Here is a 24,091-nt window from a genome sequence, read left to right on the forward strand (position 1 = left end):
GTATGACTTCTCCAACCCAGAACCAGAGGCATGAGGGTTTCATGTGCTGAAGGGGAGACATTTGTCTACTCTTTGGAAGTCCAGAAAAGTGAATTTTACCACTAACTATACGTACAGAAAGTCTGCTGTACTGCTGGGGAGAACATGCTCCTGAAACAGTTAAACTGAAAGAAGAAAAACTACTGTTAACATTTTGCTTGCCTCCTGTTGTATGAAACCACTTATGTTTCTACCACCGGGATGCTGATTTGTGTTTTGGAAAAGGCTTTCTTCCTTGTGGCATGTATGTGGCTGCTTGCTGAACAGAGGTAGGAGCTTCTAAATTGCTTTCTCTGAACTTGAGATAAAGTCACAGTCACTGCAGTGATTTTTCCTCATTGCATAAGAACGGAGGCAAGTAAGATGAAAAGGGGAAGCAGAAAGGCTGTTACCAGCAGGGAGAGGTCTCTGATCTGAAAATTGAGGTGCTCAGTAAGTTCACAGATGGATGGGACTCTCTCCTTCTCCTAATTTCCAGTGACCAAATCCTGCAGTACTGTGGCACTACTCCAACTGCTTCAGAAGGGTTGGAAATGTCATAGCTGGCCCACCCAGCCCTGCTCTCTGTGCTGTTAGCATTACAGATGTTTCTGCTGCGATAAAAGAACAGACTGTGATAGAACTCAAAGCCCGCTGAAATCATCAGAGACATCGTTTTAATAGGAAGGAAGTTGGTTCCATGATTTTGGCCTGGATACACTGCAAGTTTGCACAACCTGTTAGTATAACATATGGGAGGAAGAAATAGCTTATTGTTGGCCCAAGTGAAGAGGGCAGACAGTGGTGGCATTTCCCTTTAGACGGGACACCAGAGTTTTGACCTGTTGCTGTCACAGTCTCATCTTGTCCATCCTGAAGGAAACGCTGATGCCATTCCCTGACTTCCAGCTCAGGACATTAAACAGAGGCAGCTGTTGTAGGTCATTTTGTCTTGTATGATCTCCAAAATAGCCTTACATCCTTGTTTACTGATCTTCTCACTACACTGGTGAGCCCCGCTGATCTTTGGTGCCATTTTCAGTGCCAGGAAAATTTCACTGAGGTTGAGTCAAAAGCTGCTGGGAAATGTGGTAAAGAAGAAAAGCTTTTCTGTAAGTAGGGAAAGTACGAATTGTAAAACAAAGAGGGAACTGGCTTTCTTGTCCATTCTAGGAAAAAAATAGTATTCGTGGAGGAAGAGAGATGCTTAATGTCGACCTGGTATTTTGTTTTCACACAGTTTAAATCCTGTTTCAAGAACGTTAAAAAAGTGTATTTGTGTGCCAGCTGGTGGGCTTGGTTCAAGCACTGCTCTGGGACTTACTTAAATGTGATACCACACTGCAAGCAGCATCCCTCCTCCCAGGCTGTGCAAGGCATGTTCCTGTAAGGGCATTCTAGGAGCTCTGCAACAAATGTCTCCCCTTCTTATTATACTGCAGCTGGGGCAGCTTGGGCTGTGCAGTGAAACACATGTGTTGGAGGAGAAGGAGATGAGCTGTTCCTGGGGCACTGGCACAGGCTGCCCAGAGAATTGTGGATGCCCCATCCCTGGAGGTGCTGAAGGCCAGGCTGGATGGTGCACTGGGCAGCCTGGTCTGGTGTGGGGCAATCAGCCCACGGAAGGGTGTTAGATAGTTATGGTCCCTTCCAAACCAAGCCATTTTATGATTCTGTGATCCTTGAATGCAACCTCTAAGCAGGCTGAGTATTGTGCCTAATTACAGCTCTGCCTGGGGTAGTCTGTACGCACCTGGGACTTCCCACCTGAATTTGTCTAAGTTGTTCCCAGCTGTCAGTACCAGGCTGCTGGAGGATGGAGGTTCCCATGGCAGGAAGGAAATCTGCCCTATCACACTACAGAAAGGGCTTCTGCTTCTGTACTTCCTCTGAGCTCCTGTCCCTCACGCTCTGCTCAGCAGCTAACCCAGAACAGCTGAGTTGTCCTCCAAAACTAGTACAGCCAGTGGAGCTCCATGTCTAGATGGCTACATGATGTGTTGACACCCTCTGCTTCATTTAAGTTTGTGGTTTTAGTTAGGCAACCACATTAGGGTACACATATCAGCCAAACAAACCTTGGCAAGAGCTCTATGGTGTGAGTAGGGGCTCCTATGGAGGAAATGCCACGTAGAAATGAAATGAATTTGCAGTCCAAAACCAGAGCATTTTCTGCAATACAGCGAGGTAATGAAAACCTACATTCCTTGCAGAACTGATGTCTTGTCTTGTTCCATCCTTTGAAAATAGGAGAAAAATCAAGAAACAGTCAACACAGCCAGGCTTTTCTTTTTGTTTACTTGGAAAATTTGTTTTAACCATCAACTTTAGCAAATTTTGGCAGTTACAAACCTGTACACTTATATATTTTTTTTTGTTTGTTTGTTTTGTTTTTATAGCAAAAGAACACAAGACAATACTGCCAACAGCAATTATGAAGGAACAATTCGTTTTTGGATGAAGGACTATACCCACTCAAAGTGATGAACCTTCCCTTTTGCATAAGGTTGAATTTGTTGTCACTGGAGAAATGACATCTCCTAATACCTACTTGAAATGGCATAGAAATCATCTCTCGGGTATTTTTTTGTGCAAAACACATTTCATTTAAAAAAAGTCAATAAAAAACGTCTCCTTAAAAAACAGAAAAAGTGAAACAAAAAGAGCTGAACCGAAGAGTTACAGTACATTGTGAAATGACTGAAAAGAACCGCGTGTCAAATCTTTGAACTTCTTTTTCCCTCTGTTACCTCAAAAGTTTAAACCCACTTTGATGACTCTTCAGAATGGCATCAAACAAACAAAGAAACAAAAATTAAAGCGACCTGATTGGCATCAAGTATCTACAAAAGCCTGGTAATTTGAAACCATTATATACATTATTTTATAAACTTCTTTTTAAACACCAAAACATACATCTTTTACAAACCAGCCTGCTTGCAACAGGTAAAATTTACAAGACAATCTTTTCCGATACAGTGCTTTAAAGAGAACTGCTTTCGTTCATAAACACCTTTGTCACCTCCTGAAAAGCAGCAGTATGGGCTCACTGCATTCTTAAATAACAGCGATTCAGGTATTCCTATGACAGAAGAATTGCTACAGTTCCGAGGGCTCCGATCTCTTTCCATTGTACAGTTCAAGTGCACTCTTAACACTGGTAAAGATTACTTATGGCCTTTGTGTAATACGACACATTTGTAGTTATTGCTTTTTATTATTACAGAATGAAATGAATTTAATTTCATTTCTTCCCCACCCGCCCATCCCTTGGATAATGCAGCTGATTTACTAACTGAATGCCCCTTCTGGTAATGGAGATGTTAAATGTCAGGTTTATGAAACACGTGTTAATGGCCATGGACAATGGGCAACACTCTCAATTGCTAAGGCTCAATTGACAGTTTGGTGTATTGATGCAAAGAGGCAAAAAGCACAGTTGTACTGCATGGTGAATGGCAGTAAATCATTAGAGAACAAACCTGAAAGTGTAACTCTCTCTTTGGAAACTTATGAAATGTCCATTATTTATCAGCTAATAGCTAAAAAAAACCAACACCCACCAACAGAGCACAGGTGTACATTCACTACTGGCTTTAAATAGCTGTTTTTCTCCATTATTAAGCATACTACCTTTACAAATGAAACTTAGAAAAAGTAGCTCAGGGCACCTTCAATCCTCCCATGTTTGCGTTTATTGAGGGCACGCTATAGCATTCCTTTAGTTTTCCTAACAGGAACTTGATGAGGAGTAAATTATGTTTTTAACCATTTGTCCTGTCCTGTCTATAATTCATAACTAATATTTAATTGAGCCAGCAGCAACAATTTTTATGTCTATGAAATCTTCCCTCATAGCTGATCCTAAAAGAAAATAGTGTGTAGTGGAGCCATCTACAGGAGCATGAACTGAAATACAGAGATAGGATCAGGGCCAGTCAGATAGTGGAGATGGCAAGGGAAGCTGTAACAAAAGTAGGGAGCTGTGAATGACACAAAAGAAACATAAATTTGCTGCATATGGCAGAACAATAAATATACATCGGATGGAACAGTGTGAACACTAATTCCTAAGTTAGGTTGTGTATATGTTGTTATCTTCCAGGTTAGAAAATTAGAGCTTCTCCATGTAGAGCAGGAGTAAAAAGGATAATAAAATGGTTTGGATTAACAAGAGAGAAGTTAATACAGAAGTCTTACTCCCTAAGAAGTATTTAACTTTGATCTCTGCATTCAGGTCTTATCACCATCAAAAAGAGCCAGAACAGAACCAGAAAAGCCACAGCAGTACCAGCATCCAGAGGGGCATTTGTTTGAAGATGGAACAATCAGACTGGGATTACTTTATACGGAGGGGAGGAGATACTGAGGTATAGAAATTGTGAGTGGGACAGAGAAGGACGAATGGGTGATCGCTGGCACCTTCCCCACAGCACTTTAATAAGTAGGTGTTCAGTGAAATGCAATGGCAACAACATCAAAACAGAAAAAGTACTATACGTTGTATTTATGCATATTTTACTAGTAAAATTCACTACCAACAAGATATTACTGAGGCAACAAGCTGGGTAAGAAACACTGATCTTTTCTGTATGGCAGTTGCTAAGCTTCTGTGGTGCGCTCCCTTGTGACACTTTTGATATGTCCCAGCACAGTTTTGATATCAGTGTCTCGGGCTTACTCAAGATTTCCCACTACAGAAAAATAATGACAAGAACACTTCATAACTAACTAGGGGCCAAAAGAGAACTAATTGCATAACAGATAGAAATGTCTCACACCAAAACTGAGTAGGAGCAAAACCTCATGTGCGCTACAAGCAGATGTAGAAAGAGTGCAACGCTCTCAAAATGTCATGCCAGCTTTAAAATTACTTAGTAGCAGCTAAACTTACAGCTTTGCTTTTCCACTCAGTTGTTTCTAACCTTGAAGAGATATCAATCTAATTCTTGCATCTGCTTTCCTGCAACACCGACTTGATGAGCAACGCACATCATCCTCTGCGCTTTGAGGCTCCCCAAACCACTTCACAGCTCATTGGCAAATCATAGAGTCCCTCAGTTCTTTGCTGTTGCGATACAAATATCCATTATGTTTTCTTGCAAACAAGAGGAGAAGAGCAGGAAAAGGGAGGTGAAACGTACTGTGAGCACATTCAGAATATATCACTGCTACAGAAGCTTGTATACTTTGAGAAGACCAAGTGACATCCATAAATTCAATGGACACAAACTATTGACGGACAAGTACCTGACAATACTTGTATGTGCAGTACCTGGTCTTTCCGAAAGCTCACTCAGTGTATTCATGTACCTGTATAATGAGCTGTTTTCCAATGAAGAGTTACTGCATATCATGCCTGCTTCTGAGTATTTCAGAAATCCCGTTTTATTAAAAGTGTTACAAGCTGTAATTATTTCAAATTTATTCTACTAACAATTTCTTTTTGCTGGGGTTGATTTGTGAATAAAAAGTTCCTGTATGACAAGAAACGACCCACAACTTAATTCTGTGTGAAACTCCACTCAGTCAAGAACACACCTGAGAACACAACTGCTGAAACTATTCCATTGACATGTTTCACCAAGAGACAGGATATGGAAAGTGGCACGAGAAATCTGTTAATGAATCTGTTCGTTAATCACAATGACATGTATTCAACAGCCATTCAAAATGAATGAATGATGCCACGGCAGGAATGGATGAAACTCCAGCAGTAATGTAGACTACAGACTCACATTTGTTGTATAAGGTGTAGAGATGATATAAAAAGCAGTAGTATAACATTTTCTTAGCACTGAGCAGTGAGTATGTGTACACTGAGTGCAAATCCACATTTCCACGTTGCACTGAGCTGTTCAGGCCAATCACTGTGATCACTGCAAAAGGCCATTTACTCCAACCAGGCTGAGGGAAGCATCAGATCACAGCAATGCCGCCGTCGTCTTCATTCCACAACGACATCCTGCAGTCCACAAACCACCTTTGGAAGTTCTCAGATCCTGTGAAATCACACTCACATCCAGCAGAAAATCCACAGCCAGATCCCTTGTCACGACCCATCCGCGCAGTCCCACCGACTGAGTCCGTTTGCAGCAGCTGAGAGCTCTTCCCATAAACATCACGGATGGACATTTGCCAAATGATGTTAAACCAACAATCTGAGACGATGGCAATGTTTTATGCAACTTCATTGCAACTAATTTTACCGCAATAATTGCAGCATGATGACTGCTGTTAAAGAGGAGATTGCCCAAGCAAAGAACTAACAAACAACCCCAACAGCCGTGTAACACAGATACTTCAGGTTTTCCAACTGCTTTCAGATCCATGCTCACATTTCATACAGAAGTCAAGGGAAGCTGTAGGTACACAGCTGGGGCAGAGAACAGGGCTGATACAGAGACAAGGTGGGACATTTCTAGAAGTTGTACACATACATCTGACACCATGTTGCAAAACAGCAACCAACGTGGGCTAATTTACAGTGGATATACGCTGTATATGCATTGCTGTATATGTACATGAAGTAGAGTGAAATGTTATGTAACAAATGAAATCACAGACAAATATTTGTGGACAAATGACTGTCTTCGATAGGTCAGTTTGTAGGTGATGTACATAGCAGCTTCAGCAGTCAACTGCTTTCACTCTTTCACTGACAATATTTCATGCAAAAATTGCCTCTTGGAATGATCCATACCAGTTCTTTAATACTGCAGGAAGAACATAACACTGTAACACTTTTAATAACACAACAACAGAAAAAAAAACACAACCCCAAACCCTGGGTGGAGGTGGGAGGGAGAAAAAGAATTTATTCAACAATCAGATCATTTTCCCCTTCCTCATAAGTTTTACTCCCAGCAATAAATAGAAGTTACACACTCTCCAGATTGTCTGTAACAATTTCGTAATGTGTAATACTTAACACAATTGGTCTCTTCGTGTCTGCACATACAATATCATTTCTGAACAAGTTAATAATGGGTTATACTGTATTTTTGCATTGCCCAATATATATAGATACACCTTCAGCAAATTTTCTTCTCAATATTTATACTATTAATTAGACCAAATGACAGAAAAAACTAAAAAAAAAAGAGGAAGAAGAGAAAGAAGAAGGGAGCCTCCTTTACACTTGCGTCTGATGCTGGGTCTCCACAAATGGAATGTGAACATTTTCTAGTTTGAGTTCCTCCACACTTTCAAAGTCACTCATGGCTACTTCGGAGTCATCAAAGCCGCAGCTGGCTGAGACGTCAGAGGAGGAGGCATCTAGAGAGTTGTGCAAGGTTAAGGGCATCTTACCTGCACTAACGTTTTCTGTGTTCTGACTTGGGCCAACAGCAAAAGTACTAAATTCGTTCCCAGTCTGAGCCCCTGCGATGTCTGTCTCATGGGGGAACTGGTGAGGAGGGAGGTATTGGCTGGGGTGGAAATGCGGCCGTCTCCGGCAGTCGGGGCTGAGCGTATTTGCCATCGAGACCGGCTGCGAGGGCGGGAGGGTTTCGTACTGGTCTGGGTAATCCTCTGGAAGAGGAGGTGGTAACTGGTCCTGGCTCAGAAACTCCTCTTCGTGAGGGGGGGGGTAGTCGCTGTCGATGTCGTAGCCACCAAGGTAGTAATCTGTCTCCAGCTCTCTGGTGCTGCCGTGATGAGCTGAGCCTCCATCCGCTGTTTCAAAATTGGGCACTTCCTCAATGTCAGATAAACGAGCACTTGGCATCCAGTCTGAGGTATCCCAATGGTACGCTGGAAAGAGAATCACAGCAGTGAGGATGAGGCCGCTAATGACCAGGAGATGTCTGGCATGCACTTGCTAAAGAGCAAACTCTTATTCCTAAATACACACTTAGGTCACAGCATGCGTCAGAGGCCATCTGCATGGGTCAGCCATGCTCTGACCCAATGGATAGGACAGAAGGACTATGTGGTATGGTGATGCCATTGCAAACAAGCAAAGAAACAAACCACGGCCACTCAAGGGCGGTTCACATTACAGGACGTTACTAGGTCGCATTAGAAACTATGAAGCTGAGAAACCAAAATGACAAAAATCCCTGCAGCAATGCTTTTCAAAGTCAATTGAAAATATATACATAGGAAGTCAGCATGCTTATGGTATCACATCTAAATTCCCCTTCCACCTCCAATGGCTTTGTTTCAAGAAAGTGAGCAGGCAAACAATCTGATAGACTGAGAGACTAAGCACTGGATCCTGAAATAAAGAAGTGGCTGGCCATTCTCATGCAGCATTTCAAGAGGATACGTCAAGCAGTAAAAGAAAAACAGACCACGTGAGTGCCCTCCCCCCCTAGCACAGTCCAACAGGCAGAAAGGGTCCCCAAAAAATCACCTCTGTTGTAGTTCTGTCCTTGATCCATGACAGACACTGCCAGATACAAAGTGAAAAGTAAAAACTGGTAACTAGGAGCTTGTTACCAGCATGGACTTACATGTGAAAATACAAAGCTCTGCATGCATATTTCTAAAGTACAGCTGGCTCAGTGTTGTTTCAATAGGATTTTAAATTGTTCCTTATTTTAATGCACAAGATAAGCTTGCCCAGTCAAATGCAGACATACATAAAGAAATTATTATGTCATGTGCATTATATTCCTTTTCTATCATATCTTAACTATTTATCCTCACTGAACAGATATGAAATTACATTAGAGCTGGAATTCTTAATACAAAAAAGGGCTATCCACCATCTATATGGTTTATAATTGCAAAGTACATTTCTCTCTCACTTGTTCACTTTGAAACAGAAAAATAAGAATCTACCATTCTCAGGGCCGGTTCAAACAAATCTGGGCCCACCTGGGCTCAGATACCATGGTGATGGGCACGGTATAAGAACCTGAATAGAATAGAATACAAAGCCATTTAATGGGGCCGTCAACTACAATGCCCCGCAACCCCATACCCACCTCCCACCTGCACTGCCATGCTAGCTGGTGGGAAGGGAGGCATTCCAGTATGGAGAGGGTGCAGGGGTTGGGGAGAGAGCAGGGGAAGAGGTTTTGTGTGAGAAAAGGGCAGGGAAAAAGCTGCAGCACTTTCTAGATGGGATGCTCTTGTTCTACCACATGTTATTGGGCTTCATGCAAGAACTGACTGGATGAGGTCTCTGGACTGCGTTGCTGGAGGAGGCCTGGCCAGATGAGCCAGATGAACCCTTCGGGCTCGGCCGCAAATGAGGGCAGAGCAGACAATTCTCCAGGCCTCCATCTATTAACACCACTCACGCCCTTGTTTATCATCACATAAGCCATGTGATGATGTTGATTAATTCGTTAGCTCATTAGCCAGATAGTGGCAATCTACGTGCTCTGCATTAGCCTGGGCTGAGTAGGGCTCCGGCTACTGCAGCTTTAGCAGCACTGTCTGAACCGGCCCTAACCACTCTTCTCCTTCTTTCCTCTCGTTTTCAAAGTGGATGTTGCTGTCTTTCAGCATAATGACACTGCACCCGAGATGTGCCTGGTCCCTCCGAGCTGCATGACTTCAGGATCCAGGAGAACCTCACTAATGCTGACCGGCAGCACCCACAGAGCTCCATGGGGAAGGAGCTCTGTTCCCTCCTGCAACAGCCATCTGCACCCATTATGTTGCACAGCTTGTGAGAATAATGACTCTTGGAGAAAGGACTGGGAAGTGGGCAAAGCATTTTGAGTGACAGCCTTTTGAAATCACTGCCAAACTGGCTTTTTCTGACCTGGGAAGCATGATAGGAAGCCAATGTGCTTGCTTATGTTTTCCCTTAGGAAGACAGGGCTAATATCACATTTCCTCAGTGCTTTGTTGGAGAGCCAAACTGTAATGTTCTTGTTTGACAGGTAAGGAAATTAGCTTACTTTTAGTGAAATAGGTCTAAAATTACCCAGAGGTCAATGGCAAAGCTGAGTGATGGGTCCTTGGACCCAAATGCCACATTCTGTTCAGTACACACATGAACCCCAAGGGAAAAACAGTGGTGGCCAGGCTGCCATGCTACATGGCATCAAGGGAGTAGTGTCTATACATCGTCTATTAGATGTTATTACCCAGGAGAAACCAGCTACCTGCCCACCAGCACTTTGTTGCTCTCCGTACAGTCCCAATGGAGTGTGTAATCCAGTTTAACCACAGTTTGGGATACTTTACAGATACCTTTTGGCATCTTCTGCTTCCCATCCTCTGCAGATAGGATAATCTCAATGATTTGGCTCCATTGTCAACCTCATCCTACACTCTCTGAAGGCTATGGCAATAAGCAAGCAAAATAATTGACTGTAACAAAAGATGATGATGGCCTTGATATCTTTCCTACCACTTCCAGTTACCCAAAGATATCTTGTAGTACACCACTTTTGGGTTTGCTGATGAACATGCTGATTTGCAAATCCCAACCCCCACTGTAGGTTTGCTGGTCAGTTTAGATTAGTGAGGTTCTGCTGGAACGTTTCACAATGAAAACAAGAAGCATTGTTGCATAACAAGAAAGAAAAATAATTAAATACCTTCATTTTCTATAGTGTCAACCACATTGTTGACAAGCTGTATGACAGTCACTATGGAAGCTTGCAGGGGAGGGAAAGCAGAAAATAAAGGGAGGGGAAGGACAGCTTCAGGTTAGTATTTAAAACATATGTCATACGTTACCACAATAAATTCTCTCAAACAGACAGAACCGACATTGTAAAAATAAAAAGGCTGCTGACCAATGCATGATTTATGCTGTGGATTGCAGGACACTTCATTTCAGATAATCCCGTACATTTTCAGAGTGGTGATAAATTCCAAACCAACATTTCCAAAGAGGCGTATGGCATGATGTGTATCACCTCATAAATTCAAACAGACCGGCCGGCTGATTCAATTAACCACAGCGGTATCCTGTCTACCTGACACTAATTTCTAATTCATTCTCGCTTAAATCTCTCCAGAGACCACGATGCGTGCTCCAAGGAATCATTACCTTCATACCGCGGCACCATCTGAAACAGTACTGGGCTTCATCTATTTCCTAAGAGGAATGTTTTCCTTATTTGCTGTTTGCGCTGTGCAATGCAGTATCTCTGGGACGTTAAGCAGTACTGCCATAATTAGAAGGGCACAGTCAAGTTGGTTTGGTTCAAATTTTGATTTCTGATTGACAGAACATTTTCACAAATGCATCCTGTGTTCTCTGCAGCTATTTTACCGAAATAGGCTTTTCCCTTGGAGCAATCAATATTGGCCAAACAATCTTTTAACATGGAGTAAAACAGCGGTACAGTGTGTGATCTTGTAGGTGATTTTGGACAATGTAACACCCTTGACTTTGACTACTTGAGATAAAACCCAGTGAAAACACAGAAAGAGTTCCCTTTACATTCAGTTGGTATTGGCTTTTCTGCTGTCTTAATGACAAGAAAACTGACTGCTTTGGAGCAGGCTAAGAAGATGACCAGAAATGTTGGGCAGGAAATAACATTTTTGCTTCACACAGCCAATAGACTGAGAGGTCACAAGAAGCATGTTAACAGTAATAGAACCTTTCACTCTCATGTTGAACATTCAGAGGCCTCTTGAATTTTGGGCATGGGATCAAGAATCTCATCCAATTTCCTCAGTCCTTGTGAAAGCTTGGCAAAAAGTCTTGATGAGCCAAAGGAACCATGTTCTGTCCTTGACTGTGTTTATGGCATCAGTGTCACTGGTAATTGTATAAACAAAGGAGGCTCATATTGGCTAATGCATAACGAGCATTATGGAAAACTAAGTGGCACCATGTAATTAGTTTCTGTGTGGGTAGAAAAAGAGGTTGAGGGTGGCTGAAAAATGCAAGAGAAGCCTCATCAGAGCTAGGGGGAATCCCTGCCTTGGCAGTAGGTCTATAGTATGCAGCCCCATACTATTCCTAGCTTCCTCACATGCTGCTGGTGTGAGTGAGACATGGCAGGGAAGGGCTGGAGACAAAACAAACCTGACCAAGGTCTGTCCATCCCTCCACCGCTGAGAATATCAGCCAGATCTGGGAGTCGTGGACAACAGGCAGTGAGAACATGAGGACAGAAACAGGGCCAGAATAAGTTTTCATGGCAGATATGGGCTGTCTCTGGTGAGAGCTGTGCAGAGCATTTTCACAGAAGGGGGGGAAACTTCTACCGCAAACAGTTCAGCGCAAGAGAACATCCAAATCCAGAACTGACCAGGGGTTAATAAAATTGTCATCACAAACAGTATTCCCTTGAACTACCCAGCACAATCAGCAATTCACTGGCACTGAAATGATAACCTCAATATCTGCTTTTGCCGCATCCCTTTGTTCTGAAATTCCTTACGATGGAAACCTGTGACTTGCCTTTGAAGTGAGTTGGCAAGTGTTATATTGCTGAGAGCAGGAGACTATTTATTTTTCTAATTAATTTTCTTTATAATCACTAAAAATTTGTGGCTTTTTGATTACAAGTAATACCACCAACTACTTCTTATGGCTTCAGGAAGGATATCCACTATCCCCTATGTACAGGTAGTGGTGTGTACAAACACTTACCTATGCCTGTAGTTATATTTTAGGCTCTGCCACTGCAAACCCACCCTGCTGCAGGAAAACCAGAGAGTGCAGACTTGCATTGACCTCTGCTGAATGACTCAGATGATTTAAGCTACTTCCCTCATGTTCTCTGAAGTTATTGATTTGCTTAGACCCTGAACTAGAATTGTTATCTTTAAAGGACATTTTTTAAATGTAGCTTTGACAAAAAAAACGTGTGGGCACACCCAGCTTCAGTGGATATTGTGCCAGTGACTGAAATGAGATGAAAAGCCTAATTAGAATTTGAGGGACATAAAAAAAGTTGCCATGTGCCACACACGAACACGGGAATAATTATTATGGTAACAATAAGATCACAAAAGCATTTTGCTTGGTTTTTTTTTGGAGGGGGAGCACAGAAAAGCCCTGAGAAGTGTGACAAAAGTACTCACAGCGCTTCAGTCACAGCTGAACCAAAAGCACCTGCAAGTGCCCTTCCCTTTAAGTGCATTTTCCAACATTCAGGAGTACCTCAGGGGAAGCTGCGTGACATGACTGAGAAGCTGAGCCTCCTAACAGTTCATTAACTGGTGTCTGAGGAACCTAAGTGCAATTTCTTTGTGCTAATCTTTTATGTGTATCTCAGTGAAGCTTCCCTGACAACCATCATCCCTCCCTGGCAGAAACATCTTGGTTTTTCTCAGCACCACTGCTCCACATGCATAGGCCTTGGAACAAGGGTTTGATCTGACTTTGTGTGCTGCTTTCTGGCTGTGTATGGCTCTGCCCACGTCACCCACTGAGATAATGATGTAGGACAACTAGCATGCACAGAGCAAGGATTTAATGGTGCTCTATTGTTCGCTGAGCTGTGATTGCCAGGGAGAGGCCAAGCCACCAGGGACTGCCTCATCCACTCATTGTTGCGTGCTGAGAGCCTGCAGATTTTTGCTGGGACTGTGAATGAGACCTGGCAAACTGTAGAGAAATTCCCTTTGATTTGACTGATGAAACATTAAAGTCATCCTCTTCCAAGAGGGAAGAGGATAGAAAATCTACAGCTTAACCTGCTACCTATTAGTCAGCTTCTAACTTGACAACGTGAGTCTGCTGTATCCTAACTCTAATTCAGTGTAAAGCTTGGTACTGATGCAATGGCTCCATCCACCAAGATTTCAATTATGTTCCACTAATTTAAAAAAATGGCCACAAAATGAGGGACTGAATCCAGGACTTTCTGACTTTCAGCATCATTAAAGGGTTTTCTAGATGATGTCACCTTATTGTTTTTATAAGGAGAGTTACATGCCTTTGTCCCCAGCAAAATAAAGATAAAATCAGGTCTTACCATTATCATCACCCGAGTCAGACTGGAAGGAGCTGAGGGACTGTACTTCAGAGTTGCTGCCTTTATTACTTCCTGCAAAACAGGTCACTTCTTCAGCGTCATCAACCCCTTTACCTTCATTGATAGCAAAAACAAAGCAAAACGGTACTCTATGGGTATATTTGTCCACTTGTACCACAGAGCCAACAGATAGCCTTCTCTTGTTACTGTCAGAATAAAAACATTTCCCCCAGACAGAGGAAACAAGCCATTGGCCATGAAGGCAGCTAATGACTTTTGAAGTGTTAGAAACCCGAACAGGCTCCTGAGCAGCTGACACCATCACTATCAAGGAATAAACACTTGTAGTCAGTATTGCCTCTTAGACCCCGTGCAGTCTCAGTGGTGAGGAAATAGATGACTTTAAAAATGCAGTATAAACATCCTATACAAGAGATTACAGATACATTTATCTTTACTGTTCATTTCCTAATTTGAGAGTCTCATTAGAGGCTCATACAAAGCCCAATGAAGTCACTGGGCATCTTTACATCAGCAGCCTCTGGATCCACCACTGATGTGGAGTGGATTTATGCGTTTCATCGTGGACATTCAGTCTCGTCAATTTGTCTACAGTTTAAGCACGTAACTGCAGCCTGAGGTATAAGTTCTCATGTGCTTAAATACACACATTCAAACATACACTCTGTGAGCGATAATAAGGAAAACATGATCCACAGCAAGAACTGAGACAGATGCCTCAGTTAATTATGAATGAACAAGCTCAGGTGCTGCAAACAGTCAATTCCACCTAAGTACAGCTCTCCACCTGCTATCTGTAGATATTTCTACCCAGCATGGGGCACCTGCATATAGTAACAGCTGATTTAGTCCTGCTGAGAAGCAGGGTACACAGTAGATGGAGTAAGAGCTGCAGTAACGAAGCAGCACTGCTTCCCACTCCGTGACAGCTGAGGCCCATCCCCATGGTGTAACCTCATGCTGTGCAGAAATTCAGGCAGATACCAGCATCTGTGGCAAGAACACCCAAGAAATCACAGAACAGAGCACACATGGTGACTTACATGCTGTTATTTTTAATCAGCAAGACTGTATTAATGGTTAAAGGTCAGCCAGAATGCAACAGTGAAATACAGCCTAAAGGAATAATAATTAATTCCTGTTTTTCACTAGGAGACTTTGGCCAATGTGCCACCTTAGCTGAAAATGTGCATGTCAGATGTGAGGCACTGTGGAGTGTTCCTCTCTCTGTTGTTCTGTTCTTACTCCCTAAAACAACAGTGCTTAAAAAAATAACTGGATCGTGTACTTTTGTTGACAGATTTGATCGAAGTTGTGTTGCAGTGAGGTTGAACACCCATTAGAAAATGTTATTTAAAAGGGTAAACACGACTAAGAAAAGAAAGAAACGCTGTGCTCTGCTAGAGCAAACATCTCTGTCCGTATGAAGCATTCTAACTAGTGAGGCACAGGGCCTTAATTCTGGCTCAGCAAACTGGTGTCTTGCTATAGGAGAATATGTGAGGCTTGCTGTATCTCCAGCAACTTGTTCAGGAATGAAAATGGGCACTGTAATAAGCTGCTGAGAAACCATCAGAGCAGAAACATCACGGCTGTGAGGATGAGAAAGTTTGTGATCACTCTGATACTGAATGCAGATGAGAATGCAACGAACTGAAAGGGTGATCCTCTCAGTGGTGCCTGATTTCCTGCTTCATTTCATTGACACTGGAATTAGGGAATATATCCGTGAATGTCTCCCTTGCAAAACAGAATTTCTTCCTGTAGAAAGTCTTAAAACTTTAACTCCTCTGGGAGACCAAAAGTCCAGACTGAGCAGAGTTTCTGTTTGAGAATTCTGCCTCAGTTTTTCTCCCCAATTGCGTTGTATCACTTGAAGAACTAGTGCTCAGAGTGCTTATATGTGCTTTTTGAACAAGTAAGTGTGTTCAGTCATACTTAGTGCAGGGAAGGTGATGTTTTGTGTCCCTGGTGTTAATGATACTAATTCAAAGCTAAACCAAATCAAAATGTTAAATGCATTAGCACTGCAGTTAGAGCATTAAGCATAGATGTTTCTGCAGCAGCCTGTGAGGAACCTGTGCCTATGGTAAGAAGAGAGGCAGCAGCATGCAGCACTTACTTTCCGTTCCAGCATCCCACGTGCTCTTCCTGATGGAGTCACAGTCGGAGCGGCAGGGAGACACCGCGGGCAAGTTGGGAGCCACGCTGCACACCACCACACCCCGCCTGGCTGTCAGGATCCGAGGGGACTCGGGATGAAATGTTGTCATCTCCTGGTGCTCCACGCCAAGCCCATCCACTATCTTGTCCAGGTTATTCCGCGAGTCACTCTGGAAGCATGGGGTGTAGGCCATCGGCCTTACAGGGACCTGCGGAGGCCCAACCTCCTGGTAGATGTTCCTGCTGTCTCCGCTGTTCCTGATGTTCTTGAACTGGATGCCATTGCTCTTGTTCAGCAGGGCAGCAGTGGCTGGATCCTGTACAAGCGTGATGTTATTGCGGGAATAGTTCTTCCGGAATACTTTCTTGCGAAAAATTATAAAAAGGACGATCAGCACAAATATGACAAACAGAACCACGGCTATTCCTATCAGCTCCTCCTTGCCCACATATGAATGCCCAGCTTGTATATTGGGAACCACCACGGGGCGAAGGCCGCAGTATTGCCCCACGTAGCCAGGGGTGCAGTTGCAGAGAAATGAACCAAATACGTTGACACAGGAACCACCATTTTCACATTCTTCTCTTTCACACTCATTGATATCTTCTTCACACCTTAAAAGAAGAAAAGGAGAATGTGGAGTTTGGAGAACGCCAAGCTAACAGCCCAGCTTCCAAGTGATGACTTCTCAAAGTGAGACAACTACAATGAGCACCTTGCTGGTGCTTTGCCAATTATTATATTATTATCATATTAATTAATGGCATTTAATTTTTTTTTTTCTGCAGGTATTCCATGGATTTTTAAAATAATAAAATGAAAATGTCACAAAGGAAATAAAAGTTTAAAGCCTCTCATAAGTAAAGGCTCCTTGATCCTAAGGTGGCTCACAGAACATAACTGAAGATCTAATCACTTGTATATCCTTTTTGGTCAGACACATGGGATTCAATGCAATTATCAAGAGGATTCATGGGAAAAACAGAGCTGAAAATAAGTAGTAAAAAATTCACAGGCTACTAATTTGAGAGAAAAGGGGAATATATTGACTTTTAAAATTGATTTAAGACAGGAAATAAAATGAATAAACATCAGAGAAGTGGGAAAAATATAATCACAGGAACCCTGAACAGAAAGAACAGGGAAGAAAAGCAGGTGATTAAAAAAAACGCAAAACAAAACAAAAAGTGCAAACAGACAAAGCAAATGAGAAAAAAAGCAAGGGCCAAGTTTCTACACTGAGCATGTTATCAAGGTATGGATTCTAAAAACGAATGCAACAAATTACGCTTTTAAGTTAGGCCTAAATAACTTCCATTCTCAAAAAGAAGAGATTACACATCAGCTTCCACAGGCTTTATGGGATGGCTCAGGTGTCTTTATCTCAGCAAGATCATATCTTAGTGAGATCCGTATTTCATTTGGAAGTCACATCTGAAACAATACCTTAAGAGCTGGATTCAGAAACCTTTATGGATTTCTCGTCTTTCATTAGCTTGGACTTGATTCAAGCACTAACTGTTGGGTTGTTTTTAATTGCAAGGAAATCACAGAATCATCTACACTGGAAAAGACCTTCAAAACCAAAAAGCCCAACCGCCAACCTGAGCTACGGGGTCCATCACTGTATCATGTCTCTTAGTTGGATAAAAAAACACCCAGTCAAAAAAATAAACTCCATCGCTGAATTAAAATGCTTTGATTGCCCACATAGAAAAGTTTACTTACGTTACTCCTGTCAGGCCATTTTTGCAGTTGCAGATGAAAGCATTGCCAATGGGATCACATGAGCCTCCATTCCGGCACGGATTTGGGAAGCAGGCTGTGATCTCCGATTCACAATTTCTTCCAGTAAACTGAGAGAGGCAATTGCACTGGTATCCTGGGAAGTGAAGGACACAGAGAAATACATCAGAAGCCACCCTCTGTTATCTAGAAGCAGGGGAACCTACTTGGGTAATCTACTACAAAAAATGTACTATCCTGTAGGGGAAAAGGGATGCTTATACTCATTCTTATACATCTGTGTGGTCCACATTAACTCCAGTGGAGCATTTGCTTATCTGGAACATTTGGGTGACTGGACCTCATGTAATACAACCAGGGACCAGTGGAATCCCGGCAGCTCCAACTATTCCAGTCACTGGGATTCAGATAAGAAAAAATGTCCCCTGTGAACAACCTTGGCTACAGTAAATATTCCAAATCAGTGATGCATCTCCCTCTCCTTTTGAAAAGACCATATCTTGCAGTAGTGTCAGCTCACACCTCATCTGAGGCTTCATCAAAGACCAAATATATCAGCTGAGATCTTAATAATAAAACACCTGACAATGATATTTAACTCTTTCATAAAGCACATCATCCAAGCATGAACCATGGGCTTCATAATGCCAGCTGAATGCAGGACTGCCACCCTTAATCAGAGCTCATTAGATGCAGTTTCTGCTATTAGGAGATTGATTAATTACTAGCTGCAGTAAATCAGGCATCACACTGCTTAAGTAGAGGACTGTAGGGGATCAAAGTCCTTCCATGCTCCTTGCCAGCAAAGGAACAACATGAGTCAGAAACATTTCCTGAATCCATCAGTTCACTTCCCCAAATAGCAAATGACAGTCTGTTTCATTCTCCTCTCCTTGTGATTTGCCATTAATAAATCCTTTATTTAAGGTCATAAAGAAATCCAGTGAGACAGTGCATGTCTTCATATTGTGTTAGAAATAAGTGTTGAAATCATTATTCACTTGAAAACAACAAGGAACAACCACTTACAAAATCAAAATGTCCCAATAGACGTGTAGGAAAGATTCAAGCTCCACTTACGGGGCTCACGTATCAAAAAATGTACTAAATATGGCATCTAAATCAACTGGAGCAAGGAATCTTCCTGCCATTAATGCAATAGAAATCCTTATATCTAGACTTTTGAAATGCATATATATATAGAGAGAAAACACACACACACATATATATGCATTTTTAAAGACACTGCTCTACTAATCGAAGCAGGAAGTTTAGAGCCCAGTTATGAGAATTTCACAAAAACAACACAGTGGTGGTATGAGGCAAAAGTGATGCTGTATCAGGATTGCCATGTCTTTTACGTTCCATCTGGTTCAACTGGCCTTGTTCAGTTACCCTAATTGAATTTCTTTCATGAGGACTGGCTCTAGCAAAGAAACTTGGAAACAGACTTACTGGCTCATTCAGTCAAGATTCCAAAGCTATCTAACTGAAGATAAATACAACAGATAATCAAATACTCTGCTGTTTTGTTGTCCTACTACAAAAACGGGAATAAAAGCACTGCTATTTTAAGCTTACAGAATTAAGAAATGATTGCACTGCAAGAGTTCCTAGAAAGCTCACTTGGTCAGTACCAGCAAGACGGGATTATTTTTGCTGTCTTACCCATTCTCACTCAGACAATTTGAATGGCTTTCCAGACCCGTAGAGAGCTGGGACTGAAAACGGCGACTGCACCAGACATCACGTTTTGATGCCATTCCTATGAAAGATTTATTGTTTCTTGGTAAAACACCTGATCTAGGAATCCTTGAGGTAGAAATCACTGCATGAATAAGTGGGGCTGTTTCATTGCTCCATTTTATGACTGAACAGTGACATCTATGGTTGAAAAATTTACAGTAATGTTTTTGTACACTTTTATGGTCTCGTTCAGTTTAAGTGAAACGAAAATTTTCAAACATAAAACCTTTTATTTGCTAACTTATGTGTTGCTTTATATAACAGCAGAATAGATCTGTTTTTGTAACTATTCGATAACTGGCATTTGAAAGCTACACAGCTTTAAAATGATTTTAAAAACAAGCTTTCTGCACCTATGTTACTAATTGGAATCACTGGAACACCAAAGTCTTCAAATAATTTTCACCTCTTACATTTGTTTCAGCTGCACTGAGTTAAGCTCCGGATTGTTGTTGTGTAACACCTTCTGTTACACTTATTCACTATAGACAACCTGAAAAATACTGATTTGGCTGAAAAAAAAAATAAAAATCCTTTTTCCACTAAATATAAAAGGAGGATGGGTTTATTCGTCATTACTATTGACGAGTATTTATAATCAAGATGCACAAACTTCAATCAGCATCTTATATCAAGAGGAGCTAAAAGTGAATGCTCCAAATGGGTCCAAGGTCTGCTGCGTGATGGATGAACAAAACAAAAATGAGAAGTTACTTAAGAAAGCCAACATTTTTGAATGAATTTGACTTAATGATGGTGGTGGAGTCATTGACCCTGCTTGAGTTTAAGGATCATTTATACACTGTGTTGAGGGACCTAGTTTAGAGGGAACTATTGGTGATAGGTGGACGGTTGGACTGGATGATCTTGTAGGTCTTTGCCAACTTTGGTGATTCTGTGATTACAGAACATAGATATTGGGCAGCTAAAATATTCAGTATGGGTTCTAAGTCTGGGGATCAAAGTTAATAATAAAAACAGCAACAAAGTTACGAATAACAAAAGGCAATAAAACAAGTCCGTGTTAAATTACAGCATTTACCCCTGACTTCTCTTCCCATGAGAAGCACTGCCATACACTTCTTACTCAAAAACAGTGGCAAAAGACACGGAGCATTCCTGTGACACACAATCAGAGCTGCAAGACGTTCATCTGGGAGAACTCCAGCACAGCAAAGCATATGTCAGAATTCATGGAGTAGAGCCGACACGATGGCTCAGCTCACAGCATCTACCGAGTAGGCCAGCAGACTTGCCAGACCTTTCATTCCTTTCCAAACCTCTCAGCAGAGGCTATAATGTCACCTGGTGCTGCACTTTGGGGCCACATGGCTGTAGACAAAGAGCATTCCTAAAGGAAACCTTTTTGTTGGGGATGCATCCTAGGTCTAACAGAGAATTTTTAATACATGTTTAATTTAATACCCATCTAATGTATCATACACTTCTTCCCATCTGTTTAATGCAAGAGTAATATGCCAAATCCCCACACCCAAAGACAGTACAGCTGAATTACAGGGGGCCAAGCGCCCCTGCCCTCTCAGTAGGAAAAATTCCTCTTTCAAACTATTCAGGGCTTGTTCCTGTTCACAATGAAGACAGTGGAAGTCTTGAAAATTCTTCAGCATATAAGATCATACAGTCCATCTGCATTCCCTTCGGGAGATATGGAAATTTCTTTTTGCTTACTGATCCAGAAAAATGTTGATATGCATTCTCCAGTGCAACAAATCTTGTGCTGTCACCACTGTATGGCTCCAGAAGGAACCAGTGGAAAAAGACAGAAAGCTATGATAAATACATCTGTAATGTTGTTGGGGTAGGGCCAACACACCCTGTCACACAACACACCAACAGAAGGAAGACACTGAGGCCCTGGAGCATGTTCAGAGAAGGGCAGTGAAGCTGTGAAGGGTCTGGAGCACAAGTCCTATGAGGAGCAGCTGAGGGAACTGGGATTGTTTGGTCTGAAGGAGGCTCAGGGGAGACCTTGTCACTCTTTACAACTCCCTGACAGGAGGCTGTGGTGATGGGGGGGGTCAGTCTCTTCTCCCAGGTAGCAGCATTGGCATAGGCTGCATGGGGAGGTGATGGGGTCACCATCCCTGGAGGTGTTCAAGAACCATGGAGCAATGGCACTGAGGGACATGGTTTAGTGGGCAATACTGGTTGTAGGTGTATGGCTGGACTAAATGATTTTAGAAGCCTTTTCCAACCTTAATGATTCTATGATTCTCAGATTCTATGATTCTGTGAACAGCCAACTCTAAGGAACCATAAGCAATGAGCACTGACACTGCCCAGTTAGGCCATATCTATATTAACAAGCCCTAAAGAGCAATCAGCAGTGGGTTTGTGGAAAAAATGGCACTGAGGAGTCAACACTCTTAGTGTAAACATTTCAGGGTCTTGGGATCAGGTTATCTGCACTCCTGATGTGTGCCTTCCAGCTCAACAACACCCAGAGCAAATCTGGTTCTCTAAGGCCTCACCACTTACACAGACACGGCCCTCTAATGCCTATACACAATCTTGGGTGATCTGACTGTTGTATTAGATTTCTCTGCAGCTGTGCCATATTCTCTGACTCCAGAGAGTGTCCTCGTGTTTTTTGGCTTGTCTCATGTCTTTTGCCTTGACTCTGGCTTGTCCCTTTGACTTGCTGGTTTGTTTCTGCTCAGTCATATAAAGTGACAAGAAGGGCTTTTTCAGCCCAGACGTTACCAAAGAGCAACATGCTGAAACTGAGGACACTGCACAGGCTTCCTGTCTGTATCTATGTTTGCTTGGCACTTAATAGCAGTGACAGTGGCAAAAGACAGGCACTGTGCCATCAGCAGATGGGATGCTGTTATGCAGCAAACATCCCTGTTGGTAGAATTCCCAGCCTGAGCATCTGAATGCCTGTCTATCCTCAGGTTTACTTGGTTTTATTGAAGAGGATCCTCCTAACTGCTGCCAATTCTTTTTTTGAACATGTGTATGCTCCTGTTTCTATCCATCACATGCAAGAGGAGCTGGCTTTTATTTGCTGTGTGCTAGGCTTTTGCATTTGATCTCCCCATGTAGTTTCTTCCCCTGCTGTGCCACTAGCCCTGACAAACTTGATGTCAAGGAACAGGCCTGCCCTTGGCCCTGCTCACACACCACCTCATGTTGAGTTAAGTGATGAGAAAGGTGCAGGTGGAAACCATCTATCACAGCACTTCTGTTTTGGTGTGTTTAGAGACATACCTGGCCAGCTTTAAGAGCTGTGTGTTCTTCAGCCATATGTATTCCTGCCACTTCAGATTTAACATATCTGTCTTCAAAGGGATGATCACTGCCTTGTGCTGTAAGTTGGTAGGAAACTGGTGCTTTCTATAACGGGGTTGGTGTTTATTTGCTGTGAAACTGTGAATCTTAATCCAAATCTCTAAAAAGTGATAAGTAAGATTAAAAAACAAAAAATCCTAAAAAGCCTTTAAACATGAACTGATGCACGTTTGGTTTGCTTGCATTACAGCATGCTGGTTTGTGCATGTTTGTTTGAAAAACAATGACATTGAGAGTACACTTAAGACCTGGTCAGTTCACACCTACAGCAGTAAGACACCCATTTTTTCCCTGTCACTCTTGCAAACTACCCAGACCTCAGAAACACTTATGTGGTAATGTAGCCAACATGCTTTAAAGCGTGTATTAAAATCACCATCTAATTGCCACATTGCTTTTTTTCCTCTCCCACTGGATTTTAACTTATAAAAAAAATAGAAGGAGGAAAAAATGAGAGGGGAAAGCAATGACTTTCTGTCCTTACTCCCTGCCCCCAGTCCTTGACTTGCTAGATACTTTTGCTGAAATGCTTCATATTCAAAGAAAACTGCCCACCTATATAAGCCGTTTACATCAATCAAAGCCAGATGTATACAGGACTGATCACATTAAAAGGAAGTAACTACACTTCTAATTGCAGGATTTACAAGCATGAGGGTTCTCTCCGTGGCTGAAAAAGCTGGCAAAAGACGCAGATTTGATTACAGTAAAGCCTTCTATTGCTGTGATTGCTCATGCTGTTATTCGAGCAGATAAACATACACTTACTATTGGCAGAACTGTTAACATCACTCTGTTATTAAGGTCGTGTGACATTTCCCATTTTAAGACCCCACATTCAGCTGCTTATAGCTTACCCACACTTTAAACACTTGGTTGAGTTTTCTTCGGAAATGTTAGCCCAGAGAGACAAGTCATTAAAGAACATGAGGTTGTTTGTCAGGCTTCAAAATACTAACAGCTTTCCTTAAAAATAGCTTTATTGACCCACACTTGAGGATAAGGACTGAAAATCTGGAAGAATGTGGTCTGTATTTCAGGACTGTGGTTTCCAATGTCTCCAAGAAAATTATCCTTAAGCTGAAGCCTCCTCCAGCTCTCAGTCTCCTGACCTGTCAGGAGCAATCCTGGTGAGTGCTCTTCCCCCTTTCCCAGGCTCTTTGAATCACGCATGAGATGTCCCCATAGGGTCCCTGGGCACATTGTGCCCTGCCTCAGCTTTATA

General features: G+C 42.2%; 1 protein-coding gene across 10 annotated transcripts in view; it reads right to left on the minus strand.

Annotated features, from left to right (window-relative positions):
• Positions 1-2,319: 2,319 nt before the first annotated feature.
• The window catches only part of FAT3 (FAT atypical cadherin 3), a 399,084-nt gene continuing 377,312 nt past the window's right edge, over positions 2,320-24,091 (minus strand). For 5 of the 10 annotated variants that reach the window (XM_072326826.1, XM_072326820.1, XM_072326823.1 and 2 more), the window contains 6 exons: positions 17,788-17,941; positions 16,018-16,673; positions 13,875-13,988; positions 10,527-10,586; positions 8,378-8,413; positions 2,320-7,773 (listed from right to left, as the gene is read on the minus strand). In XM_072326826.1, coding sequence (XP_072182927.1) covers positions 7,154-7,773; positions 8,378-8,413; positions 10,527-10,586; positions 13,875-13,988; positions 16,018-16,673; positions 17,788-17,941 — 1,640 coding nt within the window. In that variant the 3' untranslated portion in view covers positions 2,320-7,153. Of the gene's footprint in view, positions 7,774-8,377; positions 8,414-8,808; positions 8,885-10,526; positions 10,587-13,874; positions 13,989-16,017; positions 16,674-17,787; positions 17,942-24,091 lie in introns of all 10 variants that reach the window. The other 5 variants (XM_072326829.1, XM_072326827.1, XM_072326830.1 and 2 more) reach the window with 4 other exon arrangements.

Source organism: Excalfactoria chinensis, chromosome 1 (assembly GCF_039878825.1).
Source record: "Excalfactoria chinensis isolate bCotChi1 chromosome 1, bCotChi1.hap2, whole genome shotgun sequence".
NCBI lineage: Eukaryota > Metazoa > Chordata > Aves > Galliformes > Phasianidae > Excalfactoria > Excalfactoria chinensis.